Source organism: Sinohyriopsis cumingii, chromosome 5 (assembly GCF_028554795.1).
Source record: "Sinohyriopsis cumingii isolate HCF-2022 chromosome 5, ASM2855479v2, whole genome shotgun sequence".
Classification (NCBI taxonomy): Eukaryota; Metazoa; Mollusca; class Bivalvia; order Unionida; family Unionidae; genus Sinohyriopsis; species Sinohyriopsis cumingii.
The window spans coordinates 4,672,350-4,687,408 of record NC_142965.1 but is presented as its reverse complement, the minus strand read 5'-3'; the positions used below and the strand labels follow the sequence as shown (position 1 = coordinate 4,687,408).

Here is a 15,059-nt window from a genome sequence, read left to right as displayed (position 1 = left end):
TTCAACTATATCTATCCCCTTTTCTTTTAATACCACCCACTTTGGCATCATAAAGAATGCTGACATTACCGAGCTCAGATGTAAGGTACTGCTTCATGGCAAATAAACATGGCATGTGGGGTTAATCAGTTAATCTTAAAACAGACAATTCATGGTTAGGGCTTAGCTCCCCATACCACATTGTAAAATTACCAAAACATATATTGTAGTACAGCTTAACAAGCGAGAGAGCTTACTGGCCAGTTTCATCATGTAAACACCTATGTAATAGAAGTTTTGAGTAATTAAACTCGAGTCTTTAAAACAGACTTATCGTATGGTTTATGTGTAGGCCCTAAAACTGTACATTTGGATTACTCAAGAGTCTCGCCAAGTCATATGTTTACATTTTTTGTAAAACATTTAATCAATATTTGCTTATATCAGCAATACCAATATTAATAATAAAAATGCTTACAGTATATGGCAACTTAATCAGGTATGCATTTAGATGACAGTCATAAACTTAACATTACAATTTATGAATGAAATAACTTCCTGACATTCTGCACTGTATGACTCATCTTGAAATGTGGTCTTTATTGTAGTACATAACGCTACGTTATATTCATTACTTAACAAAATTTTAACCCCAACTGACAAATAAATGCATGATCATAATTATATTGTACTATAATAATATTATAGCACTGGGAAATTTTATAAGTGAAAACTGAATTATCATCGTCAATCATCCAAGATTTATAATAAAGTCCATAGTATTTTCATATAAAGTTCAAGCCTAGTGTAAATAAGACTGGAAATAGGTCATCTTGATTGTCCTTGACACATTCTATAATCATCATGACGATTCATACAGTTATGTACAGTTATACAGTTAAACTCCTGTGCAAATCTTCCAGAGATTACATAAGAGAACAAAGATGGATCAAGCTTATTGTTTCTAAGAAGCATAAACGGTAAGTTGATCTCTCTTACTTATACAAGGCACAATTTAACTACAGTTCATTTCTCATCTCCAAATATCAACATGTGGATCTAGCCTAAACAGGTCAGCCATATTGAAAAGGTTAAACAGCCGACTATACCACATGGCTGGCATAAAGAAATGTATATAATTTGGCATCTGATAAACACCTGCAAAACAAGAATATACTTATCAGACTTTTTAAAGGCCAAAATGCATTAAATTTTATAAATAGTTCTTTACTGGTGCATTTCCTAGTAACAAGCAAAAACATGGTACACGCCCTGAAAATGAAATAACTTAACCTCCTGTGAAAGAGAGGCTCTTGGGGAGGGAGAGGAGGCTGACATGTTTTCAAAAAGAATATCGATTTTGGGTTTTATATATGAATAGATAGAAATTGCTCTTCCCAAAAATCAGAATAGGTATTTTTCAAGGTATTTGTGAGAATCACAGCTTTTCAACAAAAAAAAAATAAAATCCACCAACCTTTTGATTGGCATTATAGACAAAACACTTCAGCTTTTGTTCCAATTATAGTGGGACCACTGGCATTGCCAGATGGATGGACAAAAAACTTCTATCACCTTTGATATAAGATACAAATTACAAAAGCTAGAATATGGGGCAACAAACATTTTATAATCAGAACAAAGGTGATAGCTTACTATTGCTAATTAACACACACACACACATTTGTATATTCTCTTATTTGGTGTATACAGTGTATTTATAGATTGTGTATGGAAACCTGTAAAAGGACATTTGTTCTAGCTATCCTGGAGTGCAAAGAAACAATTTCTAGCAGCAAATGTATAACAAACAGTTATGTATCAAGGAGGGTATTGTTGTTGTTGTTGTTCTAGGGTTTAACGCCATTGTTCAGCACAAGATAGGCCATACATGGCGGCCAGTATAACTGGTGGAGGAAGAACCCTGGAAAACCCATGGAAGATGCACCGAGGGTATTGTAGGATAATTCAAAGGAATATGAAATTTAACAATCCAAGTGAGGATGCGCATATTCACACAAATAGTCTATCAATTCAAAATAAAGACCCACTAACCAAAATGAATGACTTGTTATTAAGCACTCTTTAAAGTAAATACTTTTCTCTGAGAACATGCATTGCATACTAAAACAAAATATTCATTTTGCACAAGTCTTTAACCATTCTTTTCATAATATGGACAGACTCAATCAGATATATCCAAACCATGATTTAGTCCTACAGTGTAAGACATAGCACATGTTGGTTTTTTGCTGTCACCCCCCAGAACAAAAATACTGGGTGATGTGTCTTACGTTGTAGGACTGAGAATGATGTTGACCTGTCTCTCTCACTAAATTATGATTGAAATATTGAAAACCTAAGTATTACATTTCTAAATTACATCTGAAGATAAAAACTGTTCTGGATTTAATGTCGATTTAAAATATCAGTATCTTCTGTACTCTGAACCCGTAACTTTACCATGCCATTTTTGTATGATATAATATTTAACTATTTCTTAAATAACTTTATGAATGAATTAATCTCTACAAACCTTTGCTCAATTCATACTAAAGAAAATAGTACTTTCTTCACATGTGTTGCCTATGTGATATGATTATTTTAATTAGGATCCTTTAACTTCAGGTGACAATTAAAGGAATACCTGCTTGGATCCATGGGATTAAATTGTTGCAAAAATGTAATACACTGTATATAATATATAACACATAGTGGGTATATGCCAATGATTCTCAAACTGCACAAAAGCATTAGTATATGAGGGAAGGAGATTACTATACCATTTTCAAAACTTGTGTTGTACTTTTTCTGTTACTTTCATGTAGCTCCAGACTTCTGAAGCACAGCACAAAGCTGGTTTAACCATAAAAAGTTTAAAACTCTCCAAACTGCTGTGGTAAAGCAGCCAAACTAAGCTGATGCAGAACAATACATTCAACAGATTACTAAGTCTGGGCAGTCAATGTATATCTGGCTGTACTCCATACAAGTTTGTGTATAAAAAACTAAACCCATATATTTATATAAAGAGACACATTCAATCAAACGGCCTCTAAAATACCATGGTGCCTCTCTCTCTCTCTGACAGTTGGGTCGAGGCGGGTGGGCTAAAAAGGGGTTAGAAAGAAAGAGTGAAATATAGTTTGAATTGTGAAGCATAAGATATGCTTGCCCCTCTCCCCATGTACTTTTTCATTTGAGATAGAGAGAGAGGGAGAAAGAGCAGACTATATCTTCCAGTGATAACTGTGGGCTATCAAATTATATGTTTCCAAAAATTAATATCTCCCTTCAGATCCAAACATCAGTGTCAATAACAAGAAGAAGAAAAGTTGCATGTAATGCAAATGCATATAAATTCCTTGCAACAAAATCTTAGTTGAAACAATATGAGCGAACAAATCATCAAGTGATGTACGTATTGTGTTTTTATACATATATGCCTTCTACAGTTAGTGATGTCATGACCATTGATCATGCCTGTATCCATCGCAAAAAGGAAGTCTCATTAAAACAATCTACAAATATTGAATGCTCAATATCAATCTGTATTATGATGATTACAGTGATTTCAATAAGGTATTGATTTTATTAGCTTTTTCCAGATTTAAATGGGGTTTTAGTAACTTAAAAGAACATTTATTAAGAACAGCATTAGACATTAATATTCCTACTCATGTGGGGTTTTTTTCAGAAAGTTTCACACATGACATGTGGATCAGAAAACTATTTAAAATGTCTCTGTATTCCCTATACAATAGCAATTAGTGATACAAAACACACTGACAGTGTACAGTACTTTCCATTATCAATTTGGTAATTTAAAGTATTGTGGAAAGTGAACCATGAGAGTATAGTATGGTACACAAAAACATTTGTTTGTATTTTCCAACTTTAATCTGCATGTGTCTGAGAACTCAGAGAAGATTCATACCTATATTACACAACACAGTTATTGCTACCCATATTATACAACACATATTACTACCCACACTATACAACACATATTGCTACCCACACTATACAACACATATTGCAACCCATATTATACAACACATATTGCTACCCATACTATACAACACATATATTGCTACCCATATTATACAACACATATTGCTACCCATATTATACAACACATATTGCTACCCATACTATACAAAACATATATTGCTACCCATATTATACAACACAGATATTGCTACCCATATTATACAACACTGATATTGCTACCCATATTATACAACACATATTGCTAACCATATTATACAACACAGATATTGCTACCTGTATTATACAACACAGATATTGCTCTTCTTTTTATCAACAAATAATCATTGATGATCAGGCCAGTTTCTTGCCATAAATCCAAATCCAGTTAACTAGCATGATCTCCAGAATGGTGCACAATTTCAACACTTTTTAAGTTATACTAAAGTTTAATTGTAGCAAAATCAGTCAGACAAACAATAATAATAACAAATACTCAAATAACAAAACAATGTAATTTCCATAAGATCTGAGGACAGCTGAAAATAAAACCCATGTGTATTTTCATTGACAAAATCTGAAAGTAATATAGTTAACATACATAATGTTCTATTCCCTGCAAACAGTTTTAGAATATGTGTTGAGCAAACTACTGTCATCAGTTATCTAAAAAGTATTAAACAGTTTTCTTTATCTTTTTCTGACATGGCAGTTGATTACTATTTTGTAAGCTTTTATTCATTTAATTCAAAAAGATGCTAATCTCCAGTATGTGTGAGTGTCTCTGTGTGTGAATAAACCAAGTACTGTACCCCCAGGAGCCTTAAAATAAGAATTTTGGATTGGCCCCAGGGGCTGGGCCAAAATCATAAACAGGACTAAAATTGTTGCCTTGCACCAGTTAACAAGTTTATGGGCTGGTTCAAAACACTCATTGCTAACCAGTTCAGATGCCCCTTCACATGAAGACACCATAAACTGGGTGTTTCACAATGAGATCTTGGACCTCAGTGGATTAAATCTGTATTGGAGAAATCTACTACTCTGTATATACTGACAAGATGGGGGCCTATCACAGGTACAGGTGGATGCAGCTGTGAAAAAACAGTGATGAAATGCACATGTGTCATGGAATACTGCAAGGTTCACTTGCAAAGGAGCAATGAAGCACTGCAGCAGCTTGTAAAACGGCTTGTGCTCAATTACCTGTGGGTAGCCTGTGCACAGCTTGGGAGACCTGAGGCTGGGCAGGGCTGCTTCAACAACTTCTATGAAGCCAAGCAAAGAGTTTGAGGTCTAAAGACTGCACATTTTTAGCAAATTAAACTCTGAAGAAGATGACTCATCACAACAATATGGCATTCTGCATGTACTGACAACCACTTCACATGTATCCTATTATCTGCTCATTTTCGAAAAGGGAAAATATAAATTGAAAAAAATGTTAAATGATATGGAAATGCTGTGTCAATAATCTAATCATAATATTCATCTATTTTGTAATTATTTTGATGCAGACAATGTTTGAAAAATGATGAAATGTTGTGGTAGCCCACTGGTCTAATAAAAGTATTAACTGACAGCCCAAACCTTTTTTTAAAAATTTGACCAACACCAGTCAGGTGAAAGATGTGGGGCCAGGGAAGAGTAACTAAACAAAAAAAGCATTCAACATGTTCATTGTTTTGTCTTTCTTCTTTTCATTCTATTCATATTTTATACAATATAACAAGTAAAATCTGTATGACATTTCACTTTAATAGCTATCAACTGGGTACATTTCATTAATCATCAATCAGATACACTTGATTAATCATCAATCAGGTACACTTCATTAATCATCAATCAGGTACACTTCATTAATCATCAATCCGATACACTTCATTAATCATCAATCAGATACACTTCATTAATCAGCAATGAGGTACACTTCATTATCCATCAATGAGGTACACTTCATTAATCATCAATCCGATACACTTCATTAATCATCAATCTGATACACTTCATTAATCATCAATCAGGTACACTTCATTAATCATCAATCTGATACACTTCATTAATCATCAATCAGGTACACTTCATTAATCATCAATCAGGTACACTTCATTAATCATCAATGAGATACACTTTATTAATCATCAATCCAATATAATTCATTAATCATCAATCTGATACACTTCATTAATCATCAATCAGGTACACTTCATTAATCATCAATCTGATACACTTCATTAATCATCAATCAGGTACACTTCATTAATCATCAATCTGATATAATTCATTAATCATCAATCTGATACACTTCATTAATCATCAATCTGATACACTTCATTAATCATCAATCTGATACACTTCATTAATCATTAATCAGGTACACTTCATTAATCATCAATCTGATACACTTCATTAATCATCAATCAGATACACTTCATTAATCATCAATCAGGTAGAGGTATCAATTTCTGCAAAATTCATGGGACAAAGTACTCCGTGTATCAAGATTCTTGGAGAAGATTATTTTCGAAGGAAGTTTCACTGACCCTGAAGTTGTAATTGCATGTACCATGTCTAATGAGGAATTGATTAAGTTTCAACACTGATTTTGTTTTCATATACCACAGTGTCAACTGGGTATTTAAAGAAAGTCATGTACTTTCTCTCAAAGATCACTCATTTTTGAGGAGGGGAAAAATTATTCACAATCAATGTGGTGTATTGATAAAGAAATGCTCTAATAAAGAAACAAAATGTACAGTTTTGTGGGAATTATAAGAGCAACATGAATTTCTCATGTCTGCAAAATTTTAATTTTCACAGAATAATGCAAACAATTAATATAAAGCCATCACAGATCTTGATCTCTTGTCAAACTTAAATTATATAAAGCATACACTTTCATAAACTATCAAGGAAATATCATATGAACTTGTACAATCTGTTAGATTAGTTGTGCATTTCATTCTAATCTGATGTTCATGTGATCTTCATGTTCATGTGATCTTCATGTGATTTTGTACGTTCTTGACAAAATGTATATTACAATTTTGAAGCATTCTACAGAAGTAACAGCATGACAAATGAGAGAAAGAGAGAAACAGTAGGCATGCCAGATGAATCAAGTACACAAACAAATGATGTACACAAACCTTAAACTATAGTATTGTGTCTTTATAGCTATTTCTTAAACTATAGTATTGTGTCTTTATAGCTATTTCTTAAACTATAGTGTTGTGTCTTTATAGCTATTTCTTCCACAATGACTGCATTGGGAGTCACCTGCACCATTCAGGTCATTGTTAAGCTTCTGCTTCCTGAGTTGTTGTGAACTGCCTAAAGTTTGTGTGTTTCACATCTCAGTCAGCTTCTAACTGATAGTCAATATGGATATGTATCAAATGCAGCATACCATTCAGCTAGAGTGGATAATTATGCAAACACTTAAGGCAGTGCATTATTAAATGTTAAAAACATTATCTAGTGTTGATCTGTGGTACACAGTCTTCAGATATAATTTACTCAAATTACAAAGAGAGATGTGAATGGCAGTTATATGCACATGTTTACCCAGCTATGAAATGATAACTTGTCATACTTAGTCCTGAAGAAGAAAACAATATATACAGTAGCACTAGCAGAATTTATTTCTATATGGCTACTGTATGTAAATAGAAACAAACTATGGAAGTCAATGCCCAAAAGATGTATTTCTCTAATTTAAGCCTGCTTGGAAGTTTATGCATAAGAGAGTGGTGTGAAACTTCCCCAGCAGTGGCTTTTCTAAGAAGCTTCAAGTACATAATGTTTGCTTTCCAAGAGTTGTTGATCCACTCTGTTCCACATAGACCTTTTGCAGAATCTGATGTACCTAGCTGAAAGTGTTTGAACAATTGCCCTCTTCTTGATAACAGTCCCTGCCCATAGCAAGCAAAATCAATTAACCAAAGGGAGAGCTATTTATGTGACCTGCCAGGTATTCAATAACACAACATCAACAAATGTTCTTTATTTGACCTAATAGTTACTAAAAAAGGCAGTATCAGCAAATGTCCACAGGAACTGACTCATTGTTTTGGGTTTGTTTCTCAGTACAAGAAAGGCTATGCATGGTGGCCAGTATTCATGGTGGCAGAAGAACCTGGGAAAACACCTGTTAGAATCACCGACCCAGGGGAAGCTACTGGCAGCTTTCTAACGCACAGTGTACCCACAATGACTGAGCAAAAGACTCAAATCAATATGGACAGATTGCCTGATTAGGCAATATCAGATTCTGGAAGTGCAACAAAGGCATTATAAATTATATATAAAGGTTAAATAAAACTAATAACTTGTTTTTACAATTTACCTTTGAAATACAGGATGTGAATATGCCCAAGTGGAGTTAGCAGTCTTTTTGAAAGGTGAACATCTGAAGTAAGGCCAAGCTGTAACCCCAATTACACCATCAATCATAGACCAAAATAAAGGGAATGAAACATTATTTTAACAAGTTTAAGATATACAATGTTTCTTTCAAATAACCAGGATAACCAGTCATGAAAACCTGGCACATTCTTTTTCTTTAAATATCAAACCCTATGCAAAGTGTGACACTGCATAGCAGAACCTAGTACAGTATTCAATGCAGTTTCAGATAGCTACATATGACAAAGTTAATTTGGAACAAAGAGGAATGTCCAAAACTGGCTTGTAAAGATGCATGCACATGTATAAAAGTCATTCATTGAGTAATGTCTACCAAACAAAACTGACTTTTGTATATCAACATAAATGTGATGGATTTGACACTTCTGGTCTATGGTCAGGTTGTTCTTTACTCTTACCATACCAAAGTAATCAGACACATACAGAATTATCAATAAAATTAGGGTTATTTTCCTTTCATGCAGTGAGTTTTTGCACCATACCAAAATAAACATCACTATTTAAAAAAGAGCTAAACAGATGTCACTAATTTGACATTTCCAACAGCATTGATTATTATTTAATCTGGTGATAATTTTGCAATTTCTTCTGAGTTTTTATTTATTAAAAAGCTGCTTCCATCATCTACCTACAAAGTTTGTATGGCTTTTACTGATTTAATCCAGCATGCAATAATCTTCCTTTTTTGAACTTTCATTCTTTACTCATGAACACAAAAAGCTACTTTAAAAGGATGTACAAAATGCTTAATTATTTATACATGTATATTACCAATAATATATGATGAAAAACTAATTGCATGAACATCTGATTTGTTGGTGCAGTACTAAACACACTGCACAGATACAGGCATATCTACCATAGGTGTGTGCTTAATTCTAAAATAAATTACATTCATATGCATACAAGTATGAAATAAAAACAAGGTCTATATCAGCATTTTAATTTAAATTACCTTATGATGAAAATGAAAATGTCATTACATCCGAGAAAATTAACTTGTGCTAGGTGTGAACAATCTTATCCTGTCACAGTGTAATCTGGTGGATTGATAAATAAATGCTTTGGTAATGAAATGTGACTGATTGATTGATTCTGGAATCAGAAGATCGTATGACATTATAATAATTTCTACAGCACTTCAACACTGGAGAGGGGTGAATTTAACATCAAAAATAGGTTACACTAATGGCTGTCAAACACATTACAACAAACCTTGAATGTTTTTATTGCAGATACATGGTTTGAAAATAAGTATTCATTGCCATCTTAGCTTCATCACCTTTCACAACTTTGGTTAAAGTGTGCATAGGATCAAGATTGGTGGGGGGGGGCATATGACACAAAAAAAAAGTGTAGATAAAAAAGGAGATGGCCAGACACAGACTGAATGTCAGGGCATTTAATGTTGAAAATGTGGGAATTGTGATGTGCATAAACAACAATTTATTTAAAAGAAATTTATTACAAAGATAGCAAAACATGAATGAATGTTTGTTTCATTTATAGAAGAACATATATTACATTGTTTTATTTCCTTCCTCAACTTCAGTTCATTTATTATTAACGTGAAATCATCAAAGGTTAATTTTTGTATATTATATGAACACATATATGTATATATCTTTTATTCTATCAAACATGTCAATACAGTCACTTTTCAGCTGTTTCATTATTATGTACTTTGAAACTATTGGCTTTGGGTTTAAAAGTTCCAATTATGGTCCCTTCAATTAGAACTGGCACAGTTACCTACCCACCCACCCCAGCAATCCTCCTTGTACATGATACAGATTCATCTCATGTCATGTAAATGCAACAAAATGCAAACCATTACTTCCATTATTGATAGAGTTTATCTTTCTGCACTCTACATACTGTGAAACAGCAGCACTTATATCTCCAACAGCATTCTATATCTTCTAAATACTACTGTATTTTGTTTAACCTTTCACCATTATTTACCTTACCTGCCTCATTCTGAATTCACATTTGAGACTTCTGTCACATGCTGGAAAAGCTTGATGCTGAATATTTTAAACACACAAAAAAAGAAATCTGACTCATGAACACCTTGGATACTCAAAAGATAACTGAAAGTAAATCCTCATTTAAATAACTGGGACTATATATCACTGTCTAAATGGCTGATGATAATTGGTTCATTAATAGCACTCAGTTCACTTAGGCCTAATGCCATAAGTTTAGTTTTCATGATCAAAACAAAATCCATTGGATATTTAGACAAAAACAAATTTACAACTCGCATAGCCAAACACACATCAAAGAGTGAAATAAAGACAGTGGTAAAACAAATACTTCAATAATGAAAGTGGTAAATACTTCAATAATGAAAGTGGTAAATACTTCAATAATGAAAGTGGTAAATACTTCATTTTATCTACAGGAAGCTACATAACTTCCAACAGTCCTTGATATTACCTTGACATGCAAATTAAATGTCAAACCAGTGAGGAATTACAGCATGGAATTAGATTTTGTTTAAACACCTGTTTTTGACAACTGCATGTGTGCAAACTGGTAGCAATTGACAGATCATTATTTCAGAAAGTGTCAATGTGTGGCCACAGCATTTTATGTAATACATTTTAATTAGATGCTTGAAAAAAAGTACAAGGAACCATAACAAAATATGTGTATCCCAGGGACCTGAGGAGATCAAAATACCATATTTACCATATATATTGGGGCATGACAAAATAATTTTTTTTCCCTGTCACAGAACTTATGGTGAAACCAATTCTCCATACGATATTCAAGATAAACACTGAAAGCTTACTGACATGACTGAAGGTACATAAGCCTGTGGATATGCACAGCAGTTTTTGAAATTTGATCCATCATCTGGGAGGTGTAGCAACGGGGGAGATTTTTGGACCTACACGATTGTATACAAAATTTTTAGCAATTTCTGGAGTTATGTTTCCATGTTTTCCCTCCTTCTACATGCAAAGATGAATACAAATGAACATTGGCCCCTGGATGTGTCCTTACCCCTCTACTAGGCACATATTCATGGGATGGAATAAGTTGGGGGGAATATTTATTTTACAATACTGTCAAGTTGTATTGTGGCTTTTTAAGTTGTAAATGATAAGTAATATTATTACAATATTTCAATACACCTGTACTATGGATAATATGAGTGGTAAAATCAGCACAAATAAAGTTGTGATAATATTTCCAAAAGAAAACTATGTCACCTTTTAAATAAATAAAAGCCTTGTTTGAAACATAAATTCGCTTTCTCTGCCCTACTGCTAATTAATATTCTAGTGTGTTCATGCAGTACAAGATAAAATATTGTACTTTGCAAATTGTTTACAAATATAAATTTTTAACAAACCAAGATCAACAAATATATGAAAATACTTTCACAGCCAACGTGGGTATGTGAAAAAGCTTGCCAGTAGCTTCTCGTGGGTCAGTGGTTCTTTCCGGGGATGTTCCCGGGTTCTTCCTCCACCATTAATACTGGCCGCCATGTATAGCCTATCGTGTGCTGAAAAATGGCGTTAAACCCTACAACAACAACAACAACAACAACAATCATAGCCAATCTTTCTGATATACTTAATGCCCACCATTATTACACAAAAATGTAACACTGACAGACTTGAAAAATGCAAAAATTATGATAGTTCTTCAGAATTTGGTTCCACAGTAATAAGCTCAACAGGTCTTTTACCTGTACATTGCAAAACTTGAACTTGTTCCAGCAAAAACTCAATGACATCCAATATTTCTTAAGGTACTTGATACCTGGTCTCAAGTAGTTCTAAACTGTTACATTCCTGAAATTAGCAATCAATACTTCTATTTCTATTTAGCTGATGGACAGTGGTGTTTTCGCATCATGTCCTGGTGACATCAGTAGCAAAGACATTAAAAAAATCAAAAGTAGGAAATCTAAAAGTAGGATCTTAATAGATACAACTGTGATTCTTCTTGGATAGATTGACACAGTGGTCAACGAATCAGTCAAATAAAAATATTCAAAGGTTTATTTCACTCAGTAGAGCATCTGACATGTAATACAATGGTCCAAGATATCCACCCAGGTCAGCTACCCAGTATGTCCTTGGGAAAGGCAATTAACTGACCATTAACTCTTAAAATCCAACCTGGGAAAGTACTTGAAACAGAAGGCATCTGTATAGCAATGAATTTACTTGAGATATATAATCAATCTGACAGGCATTGATCGAGGATGATTTCCTGATGATCTCTGCAAACCACAGTACGCTCCTTTTCATTAACCGATTAAATAAAGCATTGGATTACAAATCAAGGATAGCTATTGGATTACAAATCAAGGACAGCTATTGTTTGAAATGATATGTTCTGAATGACATTATTCACTTTCATAAATGTGAAAGCTGTAATCTCATTGATACAGCAGAACGTGACCCAGGTTTAGTGTCCTTTAGATCTCCATTATGTCAGAAATCTTGATTTTAATTGAACTGGGGAAGTGATCATGTTAATCATTTAGATTACGGTACATAGGGTGTAAGATTAAGAGCTGTTTGCCAATTAGTTAACTACAGGACTCTCAATAGAGTTTCATGATGACAAGTCCTGGATTCTTCACTCATGCAACTCAGGAGCTCAAGAGTCTTCAGACTTTCTTATAGTCCTTGGCCTAAACTCGCAAGTCCCTAGCTTTCAAAAGTATAGAAAGGAAAATATTGATCATTATTTTATTACATATTGGGATAAAATTCTCAGCTTCATAAGATCACATTAGACAGAAACTATTTCTCAGTACTTGCCCAGACAACTTTGTATCATAATGCACTCAACAATCTGAAACTAGTTTTTCAAATGAGTTGAGTTTCTTTTGATATTTCCTGTTCTTTGGCTTAAATGTTATCAAATTCTACTCCATTCTTCTGATTAATTTGTTTAAGCTTCATTGTATGGAACTGTGCTGCTTTACAGTCATCATTTTGCATCCTAATTTCTCGCAGGAGGTTGTGGGTTTATACCCTGGCCGAGCCATAACAAAGACTTATAAAAATGGTACCAGCAGCTGCCTTAAGAGGTTAGTATTAGGACTGGTCGACCTTCTGTAAGGATAATGTGGCTGGGTGGTACATGATGCTACATGTCTGTGGTATGATGCCTTGTGCTATATATCACCATTAACTGTCACACTGCAGACATCATAGCAAAATGACTTAAAACTTGTTAAAGATATGCTAAAAATCTGAAACACACACACACATACTAATTTCTCAAGTTTTCTCAACAGCATATGTAACTGTCTGATATTTTTTGCATGGCAGGCAACTCTCAACAGCAATTAAATGATCCAAGTAAAAATCATGATGGCAACTGCCTGACAGCTGTACGTTAATATTTCAAGTGAAGGATTATGCCTTCGAACAACCTTACACCACTCACAAACTGCTTTCACTGAATGAACTAATTCCACTTTTTGCAACTATGGGAACTGCTTCTCCCACTCAGGTCTCTCGTTCTCACATTCATAGTTCTGCTGCCATTTGTACTGGCATAAATCACTGTAGTTAGCACAGAGTCAGCATTAAATATGCATTCCGAATCGGAGTTATTTTTTATTGTCTTTACTTGTTCTCTCACATCATTTTGTTGCCTTTTATTAGCCAGTATCATTCGGACCACATGTCAGTTTCCCAAAAAATGAAAACAGATTTTGTCAACTTATTTTTACGAGTCAAAGTATTTTTCTGTGTTCTTAACAAGTGTCAACTGATTCTGTAATGTCCTAGTCTAAATGATGACTTATTAGCAGTTATTATTAACAAGTATGGTCCACTTAGTCTTATTTAACTTAGTACCTGCATAGTAGAATCCAGCCTCTGCCATTTGTTGTGGCGTCTGATCCAGGTGGATGGGCCAACCTGTGTATGAACTGATTCGGGATGACAATGGAGCATGCTCAGGGTGTTTAGGGTTTTCTGATCTTGTCATGCCAGGATCCTCTTCTTGTCTAGCTGGTAGAGTCAACACAAAATTCCCTGGGTTCATATATTCTGTGTTTTCAGCATCAATTCTGGGTTGCTGAGGGTGCCTCTATAAAAAAACGAACAAAAATCTCCAAACAAAACTGAACAGATAATGTATATGCAATAACAATCAATGAAATAGTCCTGTAATGATTTCAGATAACTTGTGGGCACCTGTGTCATGTTTATATAAAGGTAGATGTGCTTATCTCACCATTAAGATAAATTGATTGGTCTCTATTTTACCTAAAACTATAAATAAAAAAATCCAAAGTGACAAATCAACCTTAGTCTCTATTATGATTTAAATTTTGTCACAAAATCATTACCAATAATCTGCTACTAAATCTAATGTATTAGAACTTTTTAAGTATATGTAACAGCAACATTACAAATAAAATTAATTTTAATACAAAATTTAAATGATGTGTTTCATTTAAAGTTGTCTTGATAACCTTTACATTCCCAAACAAAGCTTGTTCTGACTTTCTGATCATTAAGAATCCTCTATGACAGCAGTCAAATTAGTACTTACTGTACATACCGATCATGGGAAGTCACATTCTATTGAACAGTGAACTAGACCCGTCATGTGACTACTAAATCTCAAGAAGTTTGTCTACTGTACTAGGCATGCCTGAAAGTAAA

General features: G+C 33.8%; 2 protein-coding genes across 5 annotated transcripts in view; one reads left to right on the top strand and one right to left on the bottom strand.

Moving 5' to 3' along the window:
- LOC149798559 (uncharacterized) overlaps positions 1-15,059 on the bottom strand; it is an 84,013-nt gene that overhangs the window by 34,935 nt on the left and 34,019 nt on the right. For all 4 annotated transcript variants that reach the window (XM_089957372.1, XM_089957371.1, XM_089957369.1 and 1 more), the window contains exon 3: positions 14,244-14,478. In XM_089957372.1, the coding sequence (XP_089813498.1) occupies positions 14,244-14,478 (235 nt within the window). The remainder of the gene's footprint in view (positions 1-14,243; positions 14,479-15,059) is intronic.
- Positions 865-15,059, top strand: part of LOC149798558 (uncharacterized) — a 75,389-nt gene continuing 61,194 nt past the window's right edge. The window contains exon 1 of the mRNA XM_089957374.1: positions 865-959. The gene's annotated coding sequence lies outside the window, so the exon portion shown is untranslated. The remainder of the gene's footprint in view (positions 960-15,059) is intronic.